Source organism: Equus przewalskii, chromosome 2, assembly GCF_037783145.1.
Source record: "Equus przewalskii isolate Varuska chromosome 2, EquPr2, whole genome shotgun sequence".
Lineage (NCBI taxonomy): Eukaryota > Metazoa > Chordata > Mammalia > Perissodactyla > Equidae > Equus > Equus przewalskii.
In genome coordinates, this window is record NC_091832.1 from 70,108,511 (window position 1) to 70,135,736 (window position 27,226).

The following is a 27,226-nucleotide window of genomic DNA, read 5'->3' on the forward strand; positions in this document are numbered from 1 at the left end:
TTAGAACGCACTGGATAAAAAAACAATTCATGAGTCCAAAGGGTGACTTGAAGGAGGCAGGAGAAGGAGTTGGGAGGGAAAGCTCTTCTTTAGAGAAGATGCCAGTAATGCAGAGAGGATGAAGAATCTGAGAATGACCATCTGCTACCCACAATGTGACCGCTGACTCAAGCAAGAATCACCACTGGTTGTTAAGGCCCTTGGAGAAAATGTTGTCAGGAACAGGGTATCCCCTCCACAAAGGAGTTTTATTCATGAAGGGAAAGGGAGCTTTATCACAGAGACATTTGCAGACACCACTGGCCCAACTGATCCTCTTTTATTATTAACAACATCACTGCCGCTTTTGTCTTACATTAATTTTGCAAAAAATGAAAGTGACGTTCAGAGGAATTAAATAACCTTTCCTGGACACCTCGCTAGTAAATAAGAGAGCCGAGATCACACTGAAGCTTGAGCTCGTTCTATTTCCCCTGTTCATGGCCGTTTCTCATCTTCCCATTTGATAAATACTGCTTGCGTGAAGATCTTATAAATCACAACTTTCCTCTTCTTTGACTATTTTTTGGGAGAGTATTCTCAAACGGGAATTGCCATGGCAAGGGGTAATAAAAAGTATAGAGCTCTACGCATTTTGAAAGCGCTAGGCTGCTGTGGAGCACAGAGAAGGATGTTCCATCCCTGTGGCCCCGAGTCAGTTGCCATTTGAAGTGTCCCTGTGCACTCTTTCTACAATACAGAATTTGAAGTTTCTGTGGGCGGTTTGAGTAAAGCATAGAGCACAGAGTCTCTGATACAGTAAAGGACTCAGTGAACGGTAGCTTTTACTTGAAAATGAGATGGTAAAAAATACTGCAGGAAACACCGATCTGGTGGAAAGAGTATCCTGCTGGTTCTTTAAAGACATTCTTTTTCCACCACGAATACAACATTTTCCATTCAGAGTTTTGCTCAAAGTTGACCCAAAAAAGCGAAATATTTGTGCTGATATGGGAAAATTTCTAAGACCATATGTTAAGTGAACAGAAGGAGCGAGGGGAAGTTGTAGAATGCGTGTCCTCTCATTTGCAGTTTAGAATCAGGAATGGACCTCTGCCTACGTGTGCGCAGAGCACTTCCAGGATGGACGGAGAGCCGGAAACATTACAGCTCTATGCACTTGGACCCGTGCTGCGGTGGCCGCCAGAGGACTGAATATTCCTGCATGACTTTTCATCTGTGTGAAGTTTTATAACCATGTAATGTCATTTTGATTGTTCACAAGTTTTCCAGCAGATGGCGCTAGACACACTCAGTGCCCAGGTCTGGCGGACCGAAACACGTGTTCTGGACGGAAAGAAAAGCCTTATCTCCTCTCCTGAACGGATGGTCATCCACGGTGAAACAGAGCAAACATGGCAATGCCTTTTTTTTTTTTTAAAGATTTTATTTTTTCCTTTTTCTCCCCAAAGCCCCCCGGTACATAGTTGTGTATTCTTCGTTGTGGGTTCTTCTAGTTGTGGCATGTGGGACGCTGCCTCAGCGTGGTCTGATGAGCAGTGCCATGTCCGCGCCCAGGATTCGAACCAATGAAACACTGGGCCGCCTGCAGCGGAGCGCGCGAACCTAACCACTCGGCCACGGGGCCAGCCCCTGGCAATGCCTTTTTTATGTCGCTTCTCCCTGGATGGCCAGATGCCACACCTGGACAGTGGCTATTGTCTCTGGGTTCTAGAATTCTACTAAGTTATTAACTGCACAAGTAAAGTTTGTTGAGTGGAGAACTTAATGAAGGTGCTGATAAGGAGATGACAGGCATTGAGAAGATGGAGTCAAAGCACAGGGCTGAAGGTCAGATTCAGCAGCGGTTACCACTTAGCTATCAACTGAAAAGAGTAGTTTGTGTCTGAGGTTACCTAAGATCTCTTAACACATCAGGATGTTTTGAAAACTACACACTGTGCTCCCCCAAATCCAAAATGTGTATACATCCCCCTAAACAAGTAGGCTTCCACTCTGTCCTTTCCGTGCCCTGCCAGGGCGTCCTCCTTCCCCTGACCCTCGAAAAGACCCCAGGAAAGGAAACCCCCTACCGGTTTTGAAGGGGAACTGGGCCGGGTTCAGACCCTAGCAGTGGCCGCGAGGTTGGATGTGATGCGTCTTCTGACCTGGATGAGAAGGCAAGTCTGCGCTGCAGGGAAGGGAGGGGCCCCTAATCCTGGGTGGGTGGTCGTGGCAGCAGCACCCGGGCTGCAGGAATGTAAGGGCTGCTTCCCACCCAGCGCAGAGCCGCAACCCAAGCACGTGTGGCAGGCGGGTGAGTGCTTGGGGTCATAGGTGAGCGGGGACTCGGGAAGGGGCGGCGGCCTCTCCATAACCCCAGCTGGGGCAGCCAGCCAGCCTGGGCTGGAAGTGTGGTGACTTGTCGAGGGCCCTTAACCATGGTCTCGGGGTGTTGTGGAGAGGTCCTTAGAGTCACCGGTGAAACAGGGAACGCAGGTCATGGGTGCGAAGAAGCTGCCTCGCGCCACGCTCACCACCTGGATCTGGGATTCCTCCCTGGAGGAGCCACACACGCACTGTGCGCTCATAGGGTCAGGCCAGGCTTGACTTGGCCCCACCCTGCGAGTTGGGGTTGCCGGGTTCCAGACTTTAACCAAAGACTCAGATGGAAATGCCTCATTCCGCTGGGTCCGTTCTAGGAAGGGGGCCCTTGGGGGCTATGACAGCCTGCTATGTAGGAAGCGACTCAATCAGGGGAAGCTGGGAGGCTTCAGGGGCAAGTGGGGGTGGTTTGGGAGGGTGAGTTGATTGGATTCACCATTAAAAAACCACCTGGCTGGAAGGCTGGATACGTTAGTCTAATCCAGAAGGGGATGCAGCTCTGGGACAGCAGGAGAGAGAGTGCTCTAGCTGTGGGTGTGGACATGACTCAACATCTCTGTGTCCCCTGCTGGATCTGGACTAGGAGTGAAGGGGAGCTGGGGAAGGGGGTTACTGTGAGCTGCTCCTGAGTGACCCCCTACTTTGGGCTCTTTTTTGTTTTTGCTAAATATTTTACCTGAATATAGCTATAGATATAAATATATTATTATGTAAACATCTTTTTAAAATTTTTTTTACAGTATTCTAATCATGTTGGGAGACCCTGAGCTAATTATAACCTCCTGGAATCTTGTTTTCCCTTCTCTACAATGGAGGCAATAGTAGCACTATTTTTGAAATCATTTCTTCTCTCAGATGGGTAGCATATAGTGAAATCTCAATGTTTATTGAGATTCAGTGAATTAAGTATTTGATGAGAATGCATGAAGAGTTTTCAGGAAACAGCAAGGTGGTCAGTGTGCAGGAGCAGAGAGAACCAGAGATAGAGAGATTAGGAGGTGAAGTCAGAAAACTGAGGAGGGGAGTACATGTTGAGTCTCATAGGTCATGCTAAGGACTTGGGCTACTTTCCTGAGTCAAGTGGAAAGCCAGTGGAGGGTTTAGAATGGAGGAATGACATGCTTAATTTATATTTTACCAGGAACATTGGCTACTGTGTGGAAAATAGAGAAGTGGAGGAAGCAGGGGAAGCATTAGGAAGTTATTGTGTGGAAAATAGAGAAGTGGAGGAAGCAGGGGAAGCATTAGGAAGTTATTGCAATAATCTAGGCAAGAAATGATGATGGCTCAGAGCAGGGTGATGGCAGTGGGAGTGATGAGAAGTAATTGATTTCTGGGTTCGCTTTGACAATAAAGCCTATAGGACTTGATGATCCTGACATGAAGTGTGAGAGTAAAGGAAGAATCATGGATGGCATGAATATGTTTAGCCTGAGTAACTGCTAAAATGGAGTAAGCATTAGCAGAAATGGACAGGACGACAGCAGGAGATGGACTGCTCAGGGCTATCAGGACCTCTGTGCCGAACATATTCAGGTGGTGACACTTATTTGACATATGAGTGGAATGTCAAGTAGAGGTCGGATACATAGATCTAGAGTTTAGGGAAGAACTCCAAGCTGGAGATAAAATTTGGGAGTTATCCGCATACAAATTGTATCCAAAACCTTGACTGTAGAAGAGCTCACCTAGGGAGCCATGTAGATAAAAGAGATAACAAGGCCAAGACTGAGTTCGGGCTAGGGATGCCTGATAGACTACAGGATGCCCACTGACATTTGAATTTCAGATAAACAACAAAGGACCATATAGGATACGTATGTTCCATGTAATATTTCAAATGTAACTGGTTATCCTGCAGTTTTGTTTGCTAAATCCAACAATCCTAGTTGTGGCATCCTTTAGAGGTAGTGGAGATTGGGATGTCTAGTGAAAGAGATTCAAAGAAATGGCCGGAAAGGAAGGGGAAACCCTGAGTTGGTGGTTGGAAAGCCAGGATAAGAAAGAGTCTCTGGAGAAGAGAGTTATCAGCTATACCAAATGCCAATGATAGATCAAGGGTGTTCAGGACAGAAAATGACCACTGAATTTGGCTAACTAGATACCATTGATAAATTTAAGGAAAGAGGTATTCATGAAATTGGGACTATGACAACACTTTCTAGTGGGTTCAGGAGAGAATGGGAAGAGAGAAATGGGCAGTAGAGAAAACTCTGTCAAGGAGTTTTGCTGTGAAGCCTGAAATGAGGTGGCAGTCGGGCAGGAGGTGTTAAATCTAGAGAGGATTCTCTTTTGAGATGGGGGCAATGACATCTCATTTGTATACTATTGATAGAGAAGCAAAATTGATGCAGGAGGAAGGGGAATGACTCAAGATATGTGGGTGAATAGGGAGGGGATGCACAGATGCAAATGTTTTATATACTGTGTATACACACTATAGATGAAAATAGGAATGTACTCCCCATGCGGAGAATGCCTCCGTTCCACGAGACATACAAAAGGAGGCCAATGTAGGGCTTCTCTTCACTCCAAGACTTTGGCTTCTCAGGTGCTGACAGCCTTGTTTGCTCTTCCATGCCTTCCATCAGTTGCATTGCATATTCTATCCACTTTCATACTTATTCTCAAGGGAGGAGTTTGACCAGAAAGTTTCAAACATGTTCAAAGTAGACAGATGATTAGTAAAATGAATCCCCACATACCCATTGTCTAGCTTCAATAATTACCAACTCTTGGACCATCTTCTGTCATCTATACCACACCCTCTTTCCTCTGCACCTAATTATATTGAAGCAAATTCTAGATAACATTCCACACATGTCACTTCATATGTACATGCTTGAGCTTGCATCTTTAAAGGATAGGGGCTGTCTTTTTTAAAAAAAATTACATCATCTTCTCTCACACACACAATACACAATTAACTGCAATTCTTTATTTTAATCACATATTCAGTCAGCTCTCATATTTGCGTGATTTTCTTGTTGCCCCGGGCAATTTTGATTAATGAAACATTTTGATTCATAAGATATTGTAGGGCATACTTATTATCATATTAGAAGGATATGGAACAAGAAGCAAAGCTTGCCAGCAGGTCAGCATGAAATAAATCCTTCTGTGGGAGTCCTTCCTCCTTACTCCACTCCCTCACTAGGTGACAGATCAGGCTCAGGGAGACCAGATCCACAAGTGGGGGAATCACCCTAGCTGAAGAGCCTCATGTCTAGTTTCCATGGTCCCTTTAAGGGACATATCTAATTACCAGGTCACCTTACTCAACAAAGGCCAAAGCTATGGTATCCCCATCAAGTATTTACAGCATATTTTTAGTTCCTCCAAGTCCAAATGCAATTTACCTATTACGGGTCATTTCTGCCATACACAATGTTGCCTAGCAACACAGGTGACAGGCCACCTTATGAGATTGCTGGAGGAACAGCTGGGAAGTTAACTGAAGGTCAAATATGTGTGCAAAACAGGAAAGGGTTCATTACCTTTTAAAAAACATAGCTGCTTGAGGTATAATTGACATAAAACTAACTACAGGTTCTTATAGTGTAAAATTCGGTCAGTTTGACAAATGTATACATCCATAAGTTCCTCACCACATTCAAGATAATGAATACATACATCAACCTCAATGTTTGCTCGTGCCCCTTAGTAATGCTTCTGTCCACTACACAACCTCCCCACCCCATCCCCAGCCAACCACCCACCTGTACTCTATTGCTATAGATTAGTTGGCATTTTCTAAAATTTTATGTAAATGAAATAGTACAAGATATTATATATATACTTTTTTTTTTGAGGGCGGAGGAGGGTGAGGCACCTTTCACTCAGCATAATTATTTTGAGCTCATTAGTTCATTCCTTTTTATTGCTAAATATTATTCCATTGTGAGGATGTACCGCTATCTCTTGATCCAGTCACCATTTCTTGGCCATTTAGGTTGTTTTTAGTTGTGGTTGTTTCTTTTGCTGTTGATAGGGTTTGGTTTTACAATATATTCTTTTAAAACAAAATCCAAATAGGGTCAATACATACTTCTCTACTTCCTACTCTGTTTCTTAGCCGGAATACATCTGTGAAGAGAAATTTCCCCTCATCAACATTTTAGTTACAGTAGAGTCTGTGCTAGAAGGCTAGCGTTGGTGCTCAACTGAACTTCAGTTTCGGATAAGAGTAACTTCTTGCCCACAGGAATGACTTGGTGACGTGGATTATGACTCTGTCCCAACAGCTGGATTCCATAACTGTCCTTCAATTTGTCTGGGCATGAGACCAGAGGAGAATGTGCAGGGACATCTCTGTTTGGTGTGTACTGTGGCTCCTTATGGAACCTTCCTCTGGGACGGAAGGGAATGAGGCAGAAGTACCTGTAGGGGCTGTGGCTTCCTGGGTGCTGTCTGCCAGGAAGGAGAGTGAACACTGAGAGCCATTGGCTTCTCATTTCACAAGTTCTAGGAGAACCAGACCTTTCCAAGGGAGAATCCTATGATAGAAACCCTGACTACAAAATGGCCTTTGCAGTCTCCCTGGCCAAGCTCCAGGCAGAGGCCAGCTGTCCCATCTGCCTCAATTACCTGAGAGACCCAGTGACCATTCACTGTGGGCACAACTTCTGTCTGTCCTGCATCCACCAGCGCTGGGAAGACCTACAGGTCATCTTCCCCTGTCCTGTGTGCCTCCACCACTGCCCTGACAGGAACTTGAAGAACTCCCAGTTACGTTACCTGACTGAAATTGTTAAGCAGCTGCCTACCACGAGGAGCAAGAGGAAAGGGCAGGAAGAGACGCCCTGTGCGAGAAGCACAATCAGGTTCTGGGCCTGTTCTGCGAGGAGGAGCTGGAGCTGTTGTGTCCCCAGTGCGGAGTGTCCTCTGACCACCGGGATCACCTGGTGACACCCACTGAGCAAGCTGCCGCTAGTAAGCTACAGTGAGCCCCTGAGGGAGCAGGGTGAGGATGCGGAGAAGAGGTTAGAAATCCACATTTCAAAACCATTTGAATTGCGGGGAAAGGTGAAGATTCAGCAGGGGAAATTCTACTCTGATTTTAAACAATTTAAGAGTTTCCTGGGGCAGCCCCGTGGCCGGGTGGTTAAGTTCATGTGCTCTGCTGCAGCAGCCCAGGGCTTTGGTTCGGGTCGCTGAGGCGGCGTCTCACGTGCCACAACTAGAAGGACCCACAGCTAAAACATACAACTATGTACTGGGGGGATTTGGGGAGAAAAAGCAGAAAGAAAAAAAAAAGATTGACAACAGTTGTTAGCTCAGGTGCCAATCTTTAAAAAAAGGAAAAAAAGTTTCCTTAGAAAAGAAAAGGAATAATTCTTTTCAAATTACAGATGGAAGAGAATGCTGTTCAAGAAAAACTGAATGAAGACGAAGTAAAATTCTGAGAGCATGCGTCCACACTAAAAATGCTTCTGATGAAACAGCAGAAAGGTGTGTGAGTCAGACCTGGATGTGCTCACAGATGTTGAAAGGATCTACAGCACATATGAAACCTAAACCCCAGCCTTCTTTTCATATGAATTCAAGAAAAAATGTATTGGGCCTTATGAACAATATTTTAAGCTACAGAAAATGATCAACCTGTTTAAGGACAATTTGACGCTAGATATTGAAACCACGCACCCCAATCTTATCTCAGAAGACAGAAAAAATGTGACGTTGGGAAAGATGAAAGCAAACTTCCCTTACATCTCAACAGCTTTCCATTTTGCCAGCCATCCTGAGTCTTCAGAGGTGGTCTCTGGCAGGCATTACCGGCAGGCGGAAGTAAGAGGCCGCGGTGAATGGGCCACAGGGATCTGTGAGGGATCTTTTCCCAGAAATGCTGTGACTTCACCATCCCCAAAAGACGCATGCTGGTGAATCCAGCTCTGGTCTTACACTGTGTTGCACTGGATACAAAAAAATCCAGGCAGATTGGCATGTTTCTGGGCTATGAATTGGAAGAGGTTTCATTTTGTAATTTGAATAACAGGTCTCATATCTACACTTAGACTGATACATTTAGAGAAAAACATAGGGCTTATTTCTACATCAGACCTACTTGAGACCTTCTTACAATCCGTATAGTAGCCCAGAATGAAGAACGACCTGGGAGACCTCGGCATGTTGATATTGTTCATGAGTGCTACCTGGAATGTTATATAATTACCAGTTGTTGGATGTTCTGATCTCGAGGATTACGGTGTTTTGGGCTTTGTTTGTGTGTATTTTTTAACTTTTAAAGTAATCACATATTTACAGAAAATTGCAAAGATAGTGCAGCATTTCGTTTATTAACACTTAGGACACAGTCATCGTCTGTCCCCCTGTCTCTCTAACTATAACATATTCCTGAGCTGGCCTATTTCACAGAAATGCTGCAGGAAACAAGTGCCAAGGGCTTTTGTAATTCCAAAATAAAATACAAAACATGACAGTTTCTTTTCTTATATTGTCTTTTCAAATTTTCATAAATGCACTCACAGCATTTATAATTTTCCTATATATTCTCCATTTCTAGAAATTCACATTTATTAGATGTTAATTCCATGCTCTCTAACGTATTAAGGAAAAGGGCCTTTTACCTTCTCTAATGTTGGAGACAGAGAAGCCCATTTAATACCAGAAAGTGTTTAGACTACTATTGGAGAAACCAGTGGTTCAGGGGTTTGGAGGAGATGAGGAGGGAAGGACACATGAAAGGAATGTGACCAGTGACGTGGTGATGATGGCTCAGATCCTCCCGCAAGGGCAATCAACACCTGTCCCACGATTAACCACAACAGAAGTGGGCAACTTGGCTTAACCTGTAGGACACTTGAAAGGTTGGTGGAGGCTAATCCTGCCAGTATACGGACCTGCCCTGTGAAGCAGCGGCCAGGGTTACACGTCAGCCAATTTATAATACTCTAGGGTACAAAAAGTATGACATTCAACTTTTCGTTTCGTCTTTTTTTATACAAATTCTTTTCAGAATTCTATTTGTTTTGCTTTTGTCTTGCATTTTTAAAAGCCATGTCCATACATAACTTCAAAATACCACATACCTGTGTTGCATTACATTATGTTCAACTGCCAGCATTTTAGAAAATGCTTCTATTTGGAAGCCTGTTGTGTATTGTTTACAATTCCTGGCAATAGAGTTTTATTTTGTATATCTGTAATTTTTGTTTATCTCTATAATGTGAGAAAGGTGCTCAGGAGAGCTTTCTAGAATGCATTTCTTTGAGGTTAAGAGTAACCCCTACATTTATCAGGGTAGCATGGTATGCTGTGGTAATCTCAGTTGCTTATTAGGAAGACAAAACCCTTTAGTACTTATTCTTGCAAAGTGCAGGGAGGGTCAGCAGGCACTGCTCCATGACCTCACCCAGAAATCTGACACTCCCTCAGTCCTGTGCTATCTCAGCACAGGGTCACTGCGACTCGAAAAAAAGAGCATTAAAATGGCACACAAGCCTCAAAATCCAATACCAGGAAGTGACACACATTTTCTCTTCCTCCATTCTCTAAAGCTAATTGCAAGGCCCCACTAATCGCAAGGGGGCTGTAAAGATATACGTAATATGAGGTAAAAAAAAAACACAAACCCCTACTGTTTACCACAAATCTCGAATCCAACTAGATATTTGTGAGATTTACATTAATAGTGAGTGCCAGAAATAAAATTCTCCAATTAGAACTATAAATAGATTCAGCTAGAAATTGATAATTTTGGGTCAATGTGATGGCGGTTGTTTAATAACTTCTCCCACATAGGAGAAATTTCTTTTAGTAAAATAAACCTTAAAACATTCTTCATTAGGAGAATTATAAAGTGTTATAATTTGGGGGGCATTTTAAGAAATTTTCTTTCATTTTTTTTAATTAATTTTTTTATTGAGATAACGTTGTTTATAACATATAAATTTCAGGTTTACATCATTATATTTTGCCTTTTATATAAACTATATTTGTGTCCACCACCAAAAATCTAGTTATCTGTCACTGTGCATGTGTACCCCGTTACCCTTTTTCCCCTCCCCCCACCCCTTCCCCTCTGATCACCACCAATCTATTCTTTGTATCTATTCTCATTATTATGAAATTTTGGTGATTCATCTGAAAAAATTCATTTAAACACAATGGAATGAAAGCAAAAAAATCTCTTTATTGGGAAAGGCTTCTCTGGATAAGGAGCCTAGGAGCTACTTAAATGACTGGAGTGACATGCTGGAGACCAGTGGTGGCGGTGAGGTAGACCAGAAACACAGACACACACACACACACACACACACACACACACACCGCAGAGTTCATACTTTATATGATTCTGACATGCACAAAATTCAGTTACCATGGTTAGTTAAATTAACCCAAGTCCCCCAGTGGTTCAAATTTCAATTAACCATGGTATATTAACTGTCAGTAATTCTATAAAGTACAAACTATAGGGACCCAGAGGGTGAAGTCTCCAGCCACAGAGGATACTGTCCTCAGCTAAATATCCAAGTTCATCACTTACAAGTTCTGCTTTCCACACAATGGGAGGACACAATTCAGTTACGTGTTCTCCCACCACATGACAAGAATCACCTTTCCTCCAGTTTCAAATAACATGTTCCTTATCTTCTGAGCCCTCACCAAAGGCCCTTTAACTTCATGTTCCTGCCAAAATTCTCCTTATGACAATATGTGTATTCTCAAAGGCTAAACTTACTTGTCATGGGCTTGCTGTTGGGCTGGCTAATCCCATTGTCTGTAATATGGATTAGAATACAGAATTACACTGTAGGGGAACACAGAATCCTGACGAAATTGACTTTAAGAGACAATTGTTCCACATTGATTGAATCTCCTAGAATAGGTGATTTAAAGAATTGATATCTTTGCCTCCTCTTCACACTTTAACTAAAATCAATCTGACACCTGGGACCTTATCACTCAGTTGACACTGTTTTCAGTAATTTCATAAGAGATCTAGCAGTAAAGTCACTTGAATACCATTCAGCCTTTATTTACTTCTCTTTGTTTATTGACTGTTCTTGACAATGAGATTAACAGGAATCAGCTGTGATTCTATACCAGTTTTCTGCTTGCCAGGACTCACGCCAACAGGGACTTTTCCGATTATAATTCTGTAGCTTTAGAGAAAGAGACAGCCCCATAGGGAATGGGTGTGGGAATGCAGGGACATAATTTCAAAGTAATGCCCTCAGGACTTGCTGTTGAGGTTAAGGAATGAGAGAATTCAAAGATGCTTCCAAGAATTTCTGCATTTGCAGTTGGGCAAATGATGGATCCATTAGTTAGATGTGGAACCTAGGAGATAAGTAATTTTCTGAAGTAGCAGAGAAGGTTGGAGGCAAATCAAGAAATATTTTTTATGTGTTAGAGGGACAATAATTTGAAAAACCCTGAGGCAGAACGGAGTGTGAATGGCTTGGAGCCAAGGAGGTGTGGGGAATGACTATTGTTCATTCCTGTCTTTCAGCTCCTCTAATGGTGCCTGGTTATTAATAGGTGCTCAATAAATATTTGTGGTTTTAATTAACTAATTAATTCATTCAAGAATAAAAAATCTCATAGGTCAAAACCATGGCCCATTGCACACCTTGCTAATTAACTTTGTCTTCTCGGTGCCCTTAGATGGCCAACATTCTCTCTTCTTTCCTGTAAGGGTTGACTCAGCTCTCAGCTGTCATTACAACAAAGAAATAGTAAAATCATCACTTCTCTCTCGATCAATGCCACCACCCATCTCCAATGTAGACCTTAATTTGTGCAAAGGAGAATGTGTCCTATGTGACAAAAAAAATGGTATTTATGATCCAATAAAAAAACATGCTTCTTAGGAACAATATGTAAACCCCATGTGATGCACTGAGGAGGATGTGACATCACACATACAGTACTCCTTCCTAAAATGCTTAACCTGAATCGAAAAAGGAAATAATCAGACAATCCCTATCATGGGAAGTTTGCATAACAAGTAGCTTAGACTCTTCAAAAATGTCGACTTTAGGAAAAATAAAGTGAGGCTGAGGACTCTTCTAGATTAAAGGAGACTAAAAAGACAGAGCAACTAATAGTAGTTTGAGATCCTTGATTGGATCTTAGATCAGGAAAAGAAATCTATAAAGGGCATTACCGGGATAACTGGGGAAATTTGAATAGGACTCTACATTCATGATAACATAACAGTATTGTACCAATGCTAAATTTCCTGATGTGGTAACTGCATTGTGGTTATGCAGGAGCAAGCCCTTATTCTTTTTTTTATTAAGATTATGATAGTTAACAACCTTGTGAAATTTCAGTTGTACATTATTGTTAGTCATGTTGTATGTACACCACTTCACCCTTTGTGCCCTCCCCCACCCCCCCTTTCCCCTGGTAACCACTGATCAGTTCTGTTTGTCTATATGTTAACTTCCACCTATGAGTGGAGTCATACAGAGTTCGTCTTTCTCTGTCTGGCTTATTTCACTTAACATAATACCCTCAAGGTCCATCCATGTTGTTGTGAATGGGACGACTTTGTCCTTTTTTATAACTGAGTAGTATTCCATTGTATATATATACCATTATCTTCTTTATCCAATCATCAGTTGCTGGGCACTTAGGTTGGTTCCATGTCTTGGCTATTGTGAATAATGCTGCGATGAACATAGGAATGCATGGGACTTTTGGAATTGCTGACTTCAGGTTCTTAGGATAGATACCCAGTAGTGGGATGGCAGGGTCATAAGGTATTTCTATTTTTAACTTTTTGAGAAATCTCCATACTGTTTTCCATAGTGGCTGCACCAGTTTGCATTCCCACCAACAGTGTATGAGGGTTCCTTTTTCTCCACAACCTCTCTAACATTTGTCACTCTTGGTTTTGGATATTTTTGCCATTCTAACAGGTGTAAGGTGATATATTAGTGTAGTTTTTATTTGCATTTCCCTGAGGATTAGTGATGATGAGCATGTTTTCATGTGTCTATTGGCCATCCATATATTTTCTTTGGAGAAATGACTGTTCATGTCCCCTGCCCATTTTTTGATCGGGTTGTTTGATTTTTTTGTTGTTGAGCTGCAAGCCCTTATTCTTATGGGATATCTATTCTAGCATTTATCCTCTAAAATGGTTCAGAAGAGAAAAATAAAGCTATGTATTAGCAGAGAGAGATAAAGAAATGAGGCAAAATAAAAACAAGTGATTCTAGATGAAGAGTACCCTATGCCCACTATACTCTTCTTATAACATTTCTGTGGGTCGAAATCATGCAAGATGAAAAGATTTTAAGGAGAGAAAAAAATCCCACTCTTTCCTTTAACATGGGAAATATTCTGTCTTTAAGGACAATTGTAAAGAACAGTTATGATACTAGGAATTAGCATTGTGGAATATATAATATCTGCACATTGCTAGATATCTTTTTCCAAAACAACATGCAAAGCATCTTATTTCTTTTGTGTGCATATTCAGATTTCTGTTTTAATGATAAGAAACAGCTTGGTTTCCATAGTACCTAAAAGTGATGATTTTCCATTTCTTGCTTATACTTTTGAATATTCTATTGATGTGCAAAATGGGAAACTATTTAGAAAATTGCAGTGAAATCGTTTTTAGCTGTGCCAATTATGCATGAATATCATAAGAAAGCATGCATAATATTGTAACACTTTAAAAAGGGTAAAATAAAAGCAAAAATAAACAAGTGGGACTACATCAAACTGAAAAAGCTTCTGCACAGCAAAGGAAACCATCAACAAAATCAAAAGGCAACCTGCCGAACAGGAGAAAATATTTGGAAATCATATATCCGATAAGGAGTTCAAAAATAAAATATATAAAGAACTCATACAACTCAATAGGAAAAAACCAATCTGATTTAAAAATGGGCAGAGGAATTGAATAGACATTTTTCCAAAGAAGACATCCAAATGGCCAACAGGTACATGAAAAGGTGTTCAACATCACTAATCATCAGGGAAATGCAAATCAAAACCACAGTGACATATCACCTCACACCTGTTAGAATGGCTATTATCAGAAAGACAAGAAATTAGTGTTGGTGAGGATGCGAAGAATAAGGAACACTTGTCCACAGTGGTAGGAATGTAAAGTGGTGCAGCCACTATGGAAAACAGTATGGAGGGTCCCCTCCAAATTAAAATAGAACTACCATATGATCTAGCAATTGCACTGCTGGATATTTATCTGAAGAAAACAAAAGTGCTAACTTGAAGAGATACCTGCACCCATATGTTCACTGCAGCATTATTACAATAGACAAGATATGGAAATGCCTAAGTATCCATCAATGGATGAATGGATAAAGAAAATGTGATGTGTATATATTCAATGGAATATTATTCAGCCATAAAAAAGGAGATCCTGCTATTTGAGACATGATGGTTCTTGAGGTTTTGAATTACGCTAAGTGAAATAAGTCAGACAGAGAAAGACAAACACTGTATGATCTCACTCATATGTGGAATCTAATTTAAAAAAAACTAAATAAAAAAAAAAACCAAACTCATAGATATAGAAAACAGATTAGTGGTTGTCAGAGGCAGGTGGGTAGTGGGGTGGATGAAATGGGTGAAGGTAGTCAACAGGTACAAACTTCCAGTTATAGGATAAACAAATGCTGGGGATGTAATGTACAACATAGAGACTATAGCTAACAACATTGTATTGTATATTTGAAAGTTGCTAAGAGAATAGATCTTAAAAGTTCTCATCACACACAAAAAATTTATAACTGTGTACTGATGAATTGTTAGCCAAACTTATTGTGGTAATCATTTCACAATATATACATATATCAAATCATTATGTTGTATGCTAAAACTAATACAATGTTATATGCCAATTATATCTCAATTTAAAAAAGTGAAAATTAAAAAGCACAAAACTAATTTAAATTGTAAAAAAAGCAAGCTATGAAATAATATGTATAGGATGAATCCATTGCATTTATATATATATATATATATAATTTGGAAAAGAGTTACATGTGTCTCTAAATATATAAAATAAAAAATGATTCAGAAACATACATGGAAAGGTTACAGGAACTAACATTGGGAAGGTGATGCAATTGTGTTTAAGGGATGGGTTAGTGGGTTAGTGGAGTCAGGGAGGGAGAAGGTAGAGGAAAACTTGATCCTATACGTTTCTGTATCATTAGATCTTTTAAAATATGCATTGTTCATTTTGAGCTTAATTAATAATTTTTTCAAAAGATATTAGGTTAACAAATTCACTTACCACTCAGCATGTATAGTGTATTATTTCTGTGGTTTTTTGCTACTCAGAGGGAAGTTATTCAGACTCATTGAATTTTCTTGCTTGTTTCATTGTTGTTTGGTCATTTTGAGGACCTTAGCAGTTCATTGTATATTGTCATTATTCATGCAAGGCTAATCTCTTAACTTTTAGTTTCCCCCTTAATCCTCATTCTCTACTCCCATTCTCTCCCACCCAGGAATTCACACTATTGTACTTGATAAGCTATTTTAAATATGTGTGCATTGGGAGCTGGCCTGGTGGCATAGTGGTTAAATTCTTGCCCTCTGCTTCAGAGGCCTGGGGTTCACAGTTTCGGACCCTGGGTGCGGACCTAGCACCGCTCATCAAGCCACACGGTGGTGGCATCTCACACAAAATAGAGGAAGGTTGGCACAGATGTTAGCTCAGGGTCAATCTTCCTCACACACACGCACAAAATAATAAATAAATATGTATGCATCTTTGCAAAATATGAAAAGTGGTTGTACCAACTTGCATTCTCACCAGCTGTGTGTGAATGTTCCTGAGACAGCACATCAGCAAGACTTTATATCTTAACACTTTGAAACTCATTTTGGGGTCTCTAGCAATCAGACAGAGATTGTCTTAAACTATCAGGGTTTGAGCTGATTAAATCAATGGACTCTTTAAGGGGTAGTCCATTCATGATTCTTCTAGTACGTAGCACTTCACTGAACCCAATTTAAACTTTGGAGTATTTTACCAGGACACATTCTCTATGAGGTGCTCTGAACTCCAAGTGTGTTCTCTTCATCCTGAGAGTTTGCCTCTCAGTCTCAATTTTGGAATCAGTAACTGCTTATAAGGGAAAATTCCATGCCCTCCTCTTGGGATCTTGTCCCCACCAATCCTCTCCAGTTGGTAGCTCACCATTGACTTCAGTGGGTAGTTGTATCCATGTGTGTGTGTTTCTCAGCTTCAGCTCACATTGAATTCCTGATCTCCCATTTCATTCTGTGCATCATGTGAAAATCACAGTTTTCCAACTTGGCAGGGTCCTCAGAGTAAATCTCATTTAGTCCAAATCCCATCCGCTTATGTACATAACTGGATATACCCTGCAGTTGAGAAGTTTAAGTGAAAAGTATTTTGATATATTATGAATTCAGTGCTGTGCTTTAAGAAATATCTGTGGGGCTTAAGCCAAAGTATCTTTAATTGAATATTATTTTATCAGATTTTTGACAAGATTAAAATGATTGAGGTCGTAATTTTTATGCTCATTTACCTAATTCTCTTAGAGACGAGGATGTTATGCAACTTTCCCCAGGTGCCCCTGATAGTAGATGACTGAGGGGGAATCTCACCCAGGGCCAGGCTCTCAAGTCCCGGTGCCCATATCTTTCCATAGTCCCATGGTGCCCCTCCATAGTTATGGGTATAGGTGGAATCCCGGGGGTGGAGAGAAGAATTGGTTTTCCCTCAAACATGGCAGTGAGCAGGGCCACAAGAGGAATGGTAGCCTTGTTTACATGAAACAGTATTTTCTCATCCTCAGGAAAGAATAGGCCCTTTAGGGTCATGTCTGCTTTCTGACCAAGAGCAGTGCTGAGCTCGGATTCAACTACTCTGTGATCAAGGAGCTCCTCTGGACACCTACCTGTGCACCCGAGGCCAGTGGCCTCACAGGAACAAGACATTCAGGACAGGAAGCACGGTGAGATCTGAGGGTGGGTCTGTTCCATGGAGAAATGCTGCAGAGCCCAACCTCCTGAAGAAAACCCACCTCGGTCCAGTCCTTCATTCACAGCGCAATGGCGGTCGAAGCAGCCCTGGCAGGACTCCAGGCAGAAGCCAACTGTCCCATCTGTCTGGATTATCTGAGAGACCCTGTCACAATCGAATGTGGCCACAACTTCTGTCGATCTTGCATCCAACAGTCCTGGGAAGACCGCTGGGACATGTTCCTTTGCCCCGTCTGCCGTCACCCGTGCCAACAGAGGCACTTCAGGAGCAACGCCCAGCTGGGAAGGATGATCGACGTCACCAAGCTCCTCCACATCACCAGGAACAAGAAGAAGAGGCAGGAAGAGAGGCGCTTGTGCGAGAAGCACAACCAGGTCCTGACCCTCTTCTGTGAGGAGGACCTGGAGGTGTTGTGTGCCCTGTGCACTCAGCCCCCTGACCACCAGGGCCACCAGGTGAGGCCCCTGGAGGAGGCTGCCTCTCATCACAGGCAGAGACTCAGCAGTTACATCGAGCCCCTGAAGAAGCAGGTGGCAGATGTTCAGAAATTAATAAGCATTCAAAGCAAAAAGCCCTTGGAACTGAGAGAGAAGGTGCAAAATCAGAGACGGAAATTAGCCTCTGAGTTTGAGCACCTGAACCGGTCTATAGCACGTGAGCAAGAGGCGGTTCTGGCAAGGCTGGCTGAGGAAGAGAGGGACATTCACCGGAAACTCAGTGCAAACATTACCGCATGTTCAGACCACATTTCCACCCTCAGAGGCCTACTGAAGGAGGTGGCAGAGAGGTGCGCGATGTCTGAGGTGAGACTGCTGACTGACATCAGGAGCATCCTCCACAGGTGCGAGCGCCTGGACCCCCCAGCTCCCTACTCGATCCAGTTAAGGAAAGAGGGGTGCAGCCTCCCTCCGCAGTATTCGGCTCTGCGGAAAATTATTCAGAAATTTAAAGAAGAAGTTACTCTGGATCCTGAAACAGCACATCCTAATCTGCTTGTCTCTGAGGACAAAAAGGCTGTGACATTTGTGAGGAAAAAGCAAAGAGTTCCTCGCAATCCAAAGAGATTTACAGTGGATCCAGTCGTCCTGGGTTCTGAAGGGTTCGACTGTGGCCGACATTACTGGGAGGTCCAGGTGGATGACAAGCCTGCGTGGGCCGTGGGGGTTTGTACAGATTCCCTTTCCAGAAAGGGAAAGCGGCCCCCTTCAGGACACAGCAGACGCTGGACAATTCAGCTGCAGAATGGTGACTATGTGGCACAAGGCGCTGTTCCTGTCCCTCTTGTGCTGAAGGAAAAGCCCAGAGGGGTTGGCATTTATCTGGACTGTGAGTTGGGTAACATTTCATTTTACAGTTTGAATGACAGGTCTCACGTCCATTCTTTCACGGATACATTTTCTGAAGTGCTAAAGCCTTACTTCTGTATCGGACGTGACTCTCAACCTGTGATGGTCTGTGCAGCGAGAGATTATGAAGGATGAACAGTGACTCTGCTTCCTTTTCTTCCTGTAGTTTATGTACAGTAGGTAGAATATTATACAACTGTCAGTGAATCTAGCACCAAAAATTTTTAAAAATCACTTCTATGACTTGAGCACATGAGTAATGTTTCTGCATGTATCAGGAGTAAGGTACTCACTGCTCCACACTATATTTTCAAGGATGTTTTTATGGGAAACACCTTCAAAGATAGAGATGGCATCTCCATCCAGACTTTCAGGACTCACGCTTCTCTCTTCTCTTTTTCCCCACACCTGGGAAAAGCTGATGAGAAAGCATGGGTGCTCCAGCCTTTGGTGCAGGTGAGAAGTTCAAACCAAACAAGACCCTAGTCGTGCCAGACCCTCCCAACAGCCCCACCCAGTAACCACCATAAACACTTCAGGCTAGTCTCCCCTCCCTGGGCCCTCAAGTCATTTTGGACCTTCTTGGGTAACCGCCCTGCTTTCCCCATAAACCTCATTATATGAGCAATAAACATTTTCATATCCTTCTGGTGTGTGTGGCATCAGCCGTCCTGACACTGAACCAAATTTTGAGTGGTGATCCAGCCTGGCCTTACAACCTAGTCTTCGCACTTGACATTCTGAGCAGGGTCATGGAGATGTTGACTACCCTCTTCAGGGACTTTCTCCTCTTTCTTTGGCTCTGCTGACCAAGGCAAGTGTACACTTTCAGCATTTATGCTCTTACTTGCAAATCAGCCCACCTTTAATGGGGTCCCCTCCAAGAATAGTCTCTAAGACAAAGGAAGGAAGGGAGGAAGAGAGGAATGGAGGTGAGGAGGCAGGCAGGGAGGGAAGAAGGGAGGAAGGAAGAAAGGGAGTGGGGGAGGAAGGTAGGAAGGAAGGAAACTGGATTCAGGAGGAGGAAGCAAAGAACTAGAACAGAGATCCACAATTTGACCTAATTGGAAATCCAAAATTTACTAAATTATCTATAGAACAAAAAAGGTAAAACGATGAGACTCTTGGGGGCTGGCCCGGTGGCCAAGTGGTTAAGTTTGCGCACTCCGCTTCAGTGGCCCAGGGTTTTGCCGGTTCGGATCCTGGGCATGGACATAGCACCACTCATCAAGCCATGCTGAGGTGGCATCGCACATGCCACAACTAGAAGGACACAACTAAAAATATCTGACTACGTACCGGGGGCTTTGGAGCGAAAAAGGTAAAATAAAATCTTTTTTTTAAAAATGAGGTTCTCCTTTGTGCCTCCATAACCTAGATGCTGACTTAGTGGGATCCCACTAAATTCAAACATGGTACTCCCTATAATGTTAGTGATGTTACTGAAATAAAACAGACATCAAAGATGTATGCCTCATCTTAATCATCAGAACTGTCGCCTTGCCTAAATTCTCCATGGTCATAGCACACATTGTCCTAAAATGTCCAAGAGAAGGCATGATGATCTGACCCAGTGAGTAATTAATTAAAATCAAGTCATTGGCACTTACAAATTGGCTTCACAAAATGAGACCCTATGGATGCCCCCACCCCTAGTTAAAATAGATAATATGACTAATCGTTAATTACAACAGGGCATTCAAGAATTGAAACCCCTTATGCAAGATCTATTCAGAGTAGAGTTATTATCCCCACTGCTTCTCTGTTTAACCCAAATTTTGCCTGTTCTTTAACTTGAAAAGAATGGATGGCATCTCACAATGAATTACTACAACCTTAAGCTGTGGTCCTGCCCAATGTTGTCATAATTACTAATTCCATCCAATCAGCAATAGGTAAATATCTGTCTATTATAGATTTGGCCAATATGTTCTGTTTAGGGCTTATTTTAACAGCCCCAACAGCTTCCAGCCATAATTTTCCTTCACCTCCAAAAGGATCTCATACATTCTACCCAGAAATCCTGGGTGCCTCAATGGCTTTGTCTTGGCACACCATCTTTGATGGCAAGATTTTTATTGCATCCAACTTTCTCTAGGAGTACCATTATGATTTACAATTATGACATCCTCCTCTAGAGATTCATTTGAACACTCAACTTTGGTTAATTTCCTGAAAATTACTTGGGAAACCAAGGTCATCTCTATCTTTGACACTGTCAAGAAATGGTTATTGACACTTTCAAGATCCACAACATTCCCTGACTTCAAAATATATTACAAATCTATAGTAATCAAAACAGCATGGTACTGGTACAAAAACAGACACACACATCAATAGAACAGAATTGAAAGCCCAGAAATAAAACCATGCATCTATGGACAGTTAATCTTTAACAAAGGAGCCAAGAACATACAATGGAGAAAGGAAAGCCTCTTCAATAAATGTTGCTGGGAAAACTGGACAGCCACATGCAAAAGAATGAATGTAGACCATTATCTTTCCCCATGCACAAAAGTAGACTCAAAATGGACCAAAGACTTGAAGGTGAGACCTGAAACCATAAAACTTCTGGAAGAGAATATAGACAGTACAGCCTTTGACATCAGACTTAAAAGGATCTTCTCAAATACCGTGTCTACTCAGACAAGGGAAACGAAAGAAAAAATAAACAAGTGGGACTTCCTCAGAGTAAAGAGCTTCTGGAAGGCAAAGGAAACCAAGATCAAAATGAAAAAACAACCCACCAACTGGGAGAAACTATTTGCAAATCATATATCCAATGAGGTTAATCTCCATAATATATAAAGAACTCACACAAATTAACTACAAAAAAATAAACAACCCAATCAAAAAGTGGGTAGAAGATATGAACAGACATTTTTCCAAAGAAGATGTATAGGTGGCCAATAGGCACATGAAAAGATGGCCAACATCACTAATCATCAGGGAAAGGCAAATCAAAACTACACTTAGATATCATCTTACACCCATTAGAAAGGCTGTAATCACCAAGACAAAAAACAGCAAATGTTGGAGAGGTTTCAGAGAAAAGGGAACCTTCATCCACTGCTGGTGGGAATGCAAACTGGTGCAGCCACTGTGAAAAACAGTATGGAGATTTCTCAAAAAGTTAAAAATGGAAATACCACATGACTCAACTATCCCACTACTGGGTATTTATCCAAATGACTTGACATGAACAAGTCAAAGAGACTTATGCACCCCTATGTTCATTGCAGCATTATTCACCATAGCCAAGGAGTGGAAGCAACCCAAGTGCCCATTGACTGATACTTGGATAAAGAAGATGTGCTATATATATACAATGGAATACTACTCAGCCATAAAAAAGGCAAAATCATCCCACTCACCACCACATGGATGAACCTTGGGGCATCATGTTAAGCGAAATAAGCCAGACAGAGAAAGACAAACACCATATGATTTCACTGATATGTGGAAGATAAACAAACTTATGGACAAAGAGAACAAATTAGTGGTTACCTGGGGACAAGGAGTGGAGGGCACAAGGGGTGAAGGGGCATACTTACATGGTGTATGACAAATAATAATGTACAACTGAAATCTCACTATGTTATAAGCTATTATGACCACAATAAAAAACAAAATCCACAATGTGAAAACAAGCCCAACATCTTTTAGGCCTTTTTGGGTTCTGGAGGCACATCTTGTGAAAGAAGGAGAAAGAAAGAAGACAGGAAAGAAGAAGGCAGCCTGTGGAGAGTCCCATGTTTGGGGGACCTGAGGCCTCTCGACAACAACTAGCACCAGCTTGCCAGGCGTGTGAGTGAGCCACCCTGGAAATGAATCCTTCAGTACCAGTCAGCCTTCAGACGCCAGCAGCCCCAGCCAACATCTTGACTGCAACATCACGAGAGACGCAGAGCCAGAACCAACCAGCTAAGTCACTCTCTAATTCCTGACTCACGACATGGTGGCTGGCTTTTTTTTTTTTTTTAACATGTTTTATAATTTAAAAAAAACTTTTTAAACTTTTTTTAACATCTTATTTTTTTCCTTTTTCTCCCAAAGTCCCCCAGTACATAGTTGTGTATCTTTTAATTGTGGGTCCTTCTAGTTGTGGCATGTGGGATGCCGCCTCAGGGTGGCCTGATGAGCAGTGCCATGTCCGCGCCCAGGATTCGAACTGGTGAAACCCTGGGCCACCAAAGTGGAGCGGGCAAACTTAACCACTTGGCCACGGGGCCGGCCCCCTATCATTTTATTAGAAATAATTTCAAATGGATTATGAAGAAAATTTATTCGTTGAGTTTGATCAGTTTTCCAAAAACTCTTAATGAAGATATGTTCACCAATAAACAATAAGGCATCAGCAGAACTATCATATATTGGACAAAGAGGCTTATACAACATAAAACAGATATAAAGGAAGACAATCTGAATTTAAAAAATCATCTCAATATGAATTCTTTGCAACCAGCACAGAACTAATTAGCGATCGAATCCAAACCACACCAAGGCAAGCTTGGCTGATGGAAGCCAGGAGTCAATCACAGGGGAAACAAATAAGTTCCACAGTGCAAGAGATCTGAACAGTGTTTTGGAGCATTTCCCTGGCTGGTACAAGCAGTACTGGAAAATCTTTTTGGCAAGGGAGAAAAATAAGGACAAATGGAATGCTACATTTTTTAAACAAGCAGCCTGACCCAGGAATGATAAAGGTATTAGAAAAGTAGCAATGGGATAACTTTAAAGCATTCAATAGAAACCAAGATGGAAGCTGCAATGACAGTTTCGGAAATCTCTCACCGTCATTACTCCCCAAAAGGTCTTATTGTTTACACAAGTCAGCCCTATTCAAAGAAGGCACTGCCTAATTTCTTCTTGCTGCCTGTAGCAAAATGGGAGAGGAGATAGATAAGCTAACAAAGCTGGGACTTGCTGGTTTTGAAAATTCCTAGGCAAGTGATTCTAAGATTAAGAAATGACTTTTGGGCAAGGGTCAAAACCAGGGCACTGTCACGAGAGTATGTTCTAAAAATGCTTCTGAGGGTCTGGCTCAAAAATCCTTTGTTAAATTGTCAGAAAGATCTAAGAATGTGCCTCAGAGAACTGCTAGTCAGACAATAGGACATAAAAGAAGCCTCAATTGTTGCAACAGAACCCTAACAAAGAGAAGAGCTTATTTTGAAGAAATTTGTGGATGTAACTTTTGTTTAATGAGTGAAGCCCCCAAAAATTTCATTTATTAGCTCAGCAACACTGGAAAACCGATCTCTTTAAATATTAGCTTGATCTGTAACATGGGCAATAACAACATTTAACTAAGAATGCAATTAAAGTATTTCGTTTTTTTTTTTTAAAGGTTGGCACCTGAGCTAACATCTGTTGCCAATCTTCTTTTTCTTTCTTTTTCTTTTTTTCCCTTCTCCCCAAAGCCCCCCAGTACATAGTTGCACATCTTAGTTGTGAGTGCCTCTGCTTCTGCTATGTGGGATGCCGCCTCAGTGTAGCCTGACGAGTGGCGCCATGTCCTCGTCCAGGATCCGAACAAGCAAAACCCCAGGCTGCTGGTGCAGAGCGCAGGAACTTAACCACTCAGCCATGGGATCGGCCCCTGAAGTGTTTCTTAAATACTCAAATATTTGATAAGAGTATAACAAACATTTTGTTCCATGATCAATAGGGAAACACTTTAAAATATACAAATTACACACAAAGAAAATTAAATCACTCACAGTTTCATTATCCAAAGCCTTTTTTATTGGGTCTCAGCATAAATTATATTATGTATAGTTTTTTAAATGAAAATGAACACATAAATGGGTTCATTCAATCATTAATTCAATAAGCTTTTATTGAGTACTGACTATGAGCTATTGTACTACAAGCCAGGAATACAAAGCTAACGTGACATTCTCTGCCACGAGGTAGCTGACAGTGTAGAGGGGAAAGAATGAGGATATCTGTAATTTTGGCCTGCCTTTATATAAATGGCCGTTCATCCGGGAGAGAGTATAAAAATTACCTTTTAATCAATAGCCCAGATACTGTACTTTAAGCAAGTGCAATGAAAAAAAAGCAAGTCTCTCTTTCTAAAGAGAGGGACTCATTCTAAAAAGTGCTTCTGAAACACTTTCCAAATGTTACCTGGATCTGAAAATTCTCATAATTTTATTTAACCAGGCCTTGGGTTCAGCATAGATTTTTAGCTTAATTTATTTTTCTATAAATATTAGCTCTCATGTTACACATCCACTTCAAATGGATTAACCAGCCAGCTGATATTTTTCAATCTACAGGTACTTAAGTTCAATCATCATCTATTTTTAAATTAGCATCCATAAAAGATTAGTATATTTCTAAATCCTTGTCTTTGAACTTATCCTCATTTAATTGCTTCAAAGAATAAAACTGTGAAAGTTTTAAGCTAGCAAGCTTATTTTTAAATAATGTAATTTTGTGATACTTTCCAAGACAATTTCTTTCATTTTGGTAAGAGTTATCTAATTTCCTTGCCGCTCAAGGGAGAAGTTATTTAACTCTTGAAATATATTTAAAATAAGAGTCACATAATTTTACAATATTTAAATTTTGAGTTTGAATTTTTCATTGATTTCAGAGAAATTTAACAATGGTAGCAAATACCACACAAACTCTTTTAACATAATTTAATTTTGAGATCTTTCATTTCAGAAGTTCCTTTTAATTACATTAATAGCTCTGAGGGCAACAATAGTTTATTTGTGTCTCTTTGACAGAAGATTCTTGTCCACTGTGTTCTTGATAAATAACGCAATGAATTGCTGAAGCACTGCTCCTACTTTTTAAAAGTTGGCTAAAAATCACTTTGTCTAACAACCATAAGTGGTGCTCTATCAGATGCAAAGCAAATGGCACTGGAAAAGAGAATGCATTTTCTTTCTTTTATTTTTTTTAAAGATTTTAATTTTTTCCTTTTTCTCCCAAAAGCCCCTCGTACATAGTTGTATATTCTTAGTTGTGGGTTCTTCTAATTGTGGCATGTGGGACGCTGCCTCAGCGTGGTTTGATGAGCAGTGCCATGTCCGCACCCAGGATTCGAACCAACGAAACACTGGGCCGCCTGCAGCGGAGAGCACGAATGTAACCGCTCGGCCACGGGGCCAGCCCCAGAGAATGCATTTTCTATTAAATCATTGTTTTAAATATTGATGATGACTTTATATTCATGGCTAATAATTCTAAAAACTAATTTGGTTCTTCATTCTTTACAAACTTTACATATGTCAGCATGAAGCTTCACTTTCTTTCAGTATTCTTTCATCAAGTTGTAACAAAAATTTCTCTTGACAACTTGTTTTTGTCATCTTTCACCATATCCATGATTTTTCTTTTTTTTCCTTTTTTTTTTTTTTTTTAGGACAAGCTCCTTACTTGCCCTGCTCCATTTCTTTCTTTTTTTTTTAAAGATTTTATTTTTTCCTTTTTCTCCCCAAAGCCCCCTGGTACATAGTTGTGTATTCTTCGCTGTGGGTTCTTCTAGTTGTGGCATGTGGGACGCTGCCTCAGCATGGTCTGATGAGCAGTGTCATGTCCGCGCCCAGGATTCGAACCAACGAAACACTGGGCCGCCTGCAGCGGAGCGCGCAAACTTAACCACTCGGCCACGGGGCCAGCCCCTCCATGATTTTTCAATGCAAATATCATTGCTTACTTTTCTTTGATAAGGAGGGAGATCTGGGATCGACCATCAGCATGTAGGTGTTAGGTGAAGACATGGGCCATGATGACGTTACAGAGGGATTCTCGACATATTCAAATCTGAATGGCTGTTAAAAACCACAGGTCCAGGTTCCATAAGCTTCGAATTCTTTTACACCCCTCGCCCCTCCAAAGAAGCCTGCCTCCACACCCTCCTATCCATCACCCTATCCCAAAGCGCAGTTCAGAATCACAACAGAGAAAGGAGAGCTTATTTCCAGGACTGTGCTCAGCTGCAGGGGGAACTTGAGGAGTGAGAAAATAAGCTGAGTACCATTGGTGGAAATCGAGACAGCCAGAACAGAACCCTGGAAAACACCCACATCCAAGAGGCAGACAGAGAAAGAAGAATCTGAAAAACAGACTGAGGACTAGCAAAAGAGGGACAAGAACCCTTCAGAGGACTTGAAACCGAATCATGACGAAATGACTAAGGATAGTTTCAGCTGAATGAGAGAGAAAAGTGTGAAGAAAATGAAATTATTCTTCTTCCATGGAATCGGTGTGGAGAAGATGCAACCAAAAGAACAATTCTGTCCCCAGTTCTCCTAGATGATTCTATCTGGATTATGCCCCCTAAAACAAAGGAGATGAATATACTTACAGGGATTAAATGCAAAATAGAAGAGGGTTCTTGGGTTAGGAGAAAACCCATTTGTTTTGTTTTCCCAATGAGATGAACACTGATAGAGGGGCAAAAAAACCCCCAACAACTCTGCATACTGAATATTTTAAAACTGATTTATTTTTCAGGATGATGAACAAGAAAGTAAAGACTAATCAGAAAATTCAAAGGACCTTCTCATTTGAC

The 27,226-nt window shown here is 41.4% G+C and overlaps 1 protein-coding gene across 1 annotated transcript; it reads left to right on the top strand.

The window, feature by feature from the left end:
* Positions 1-1,728: 1,728 nt before the first annotated feature.
* On the top strand, positions 1,729-19,334 carry LOC103567869 (tripartite motif-containing protein 75-like). Its single transcript, XM_070590926.1, has 2 exons — positions 1,729-1,830; positions 17,154-19,334. The coding sequence occupies exon 2, from the start codon at positions 17,410-17,412 to the stop codon at positions 18,820-18,822; it is 1,413 nt and encodes a 470-aa protein (XP_070447027.1). The 5' UTR covers positions 1,729-1,830; positions 17,154-17,409; the 3' UTR covers positions 18,823-19,334.
* Positions 19,335-27,226: the final 7,892 nt, after the last annotated feature.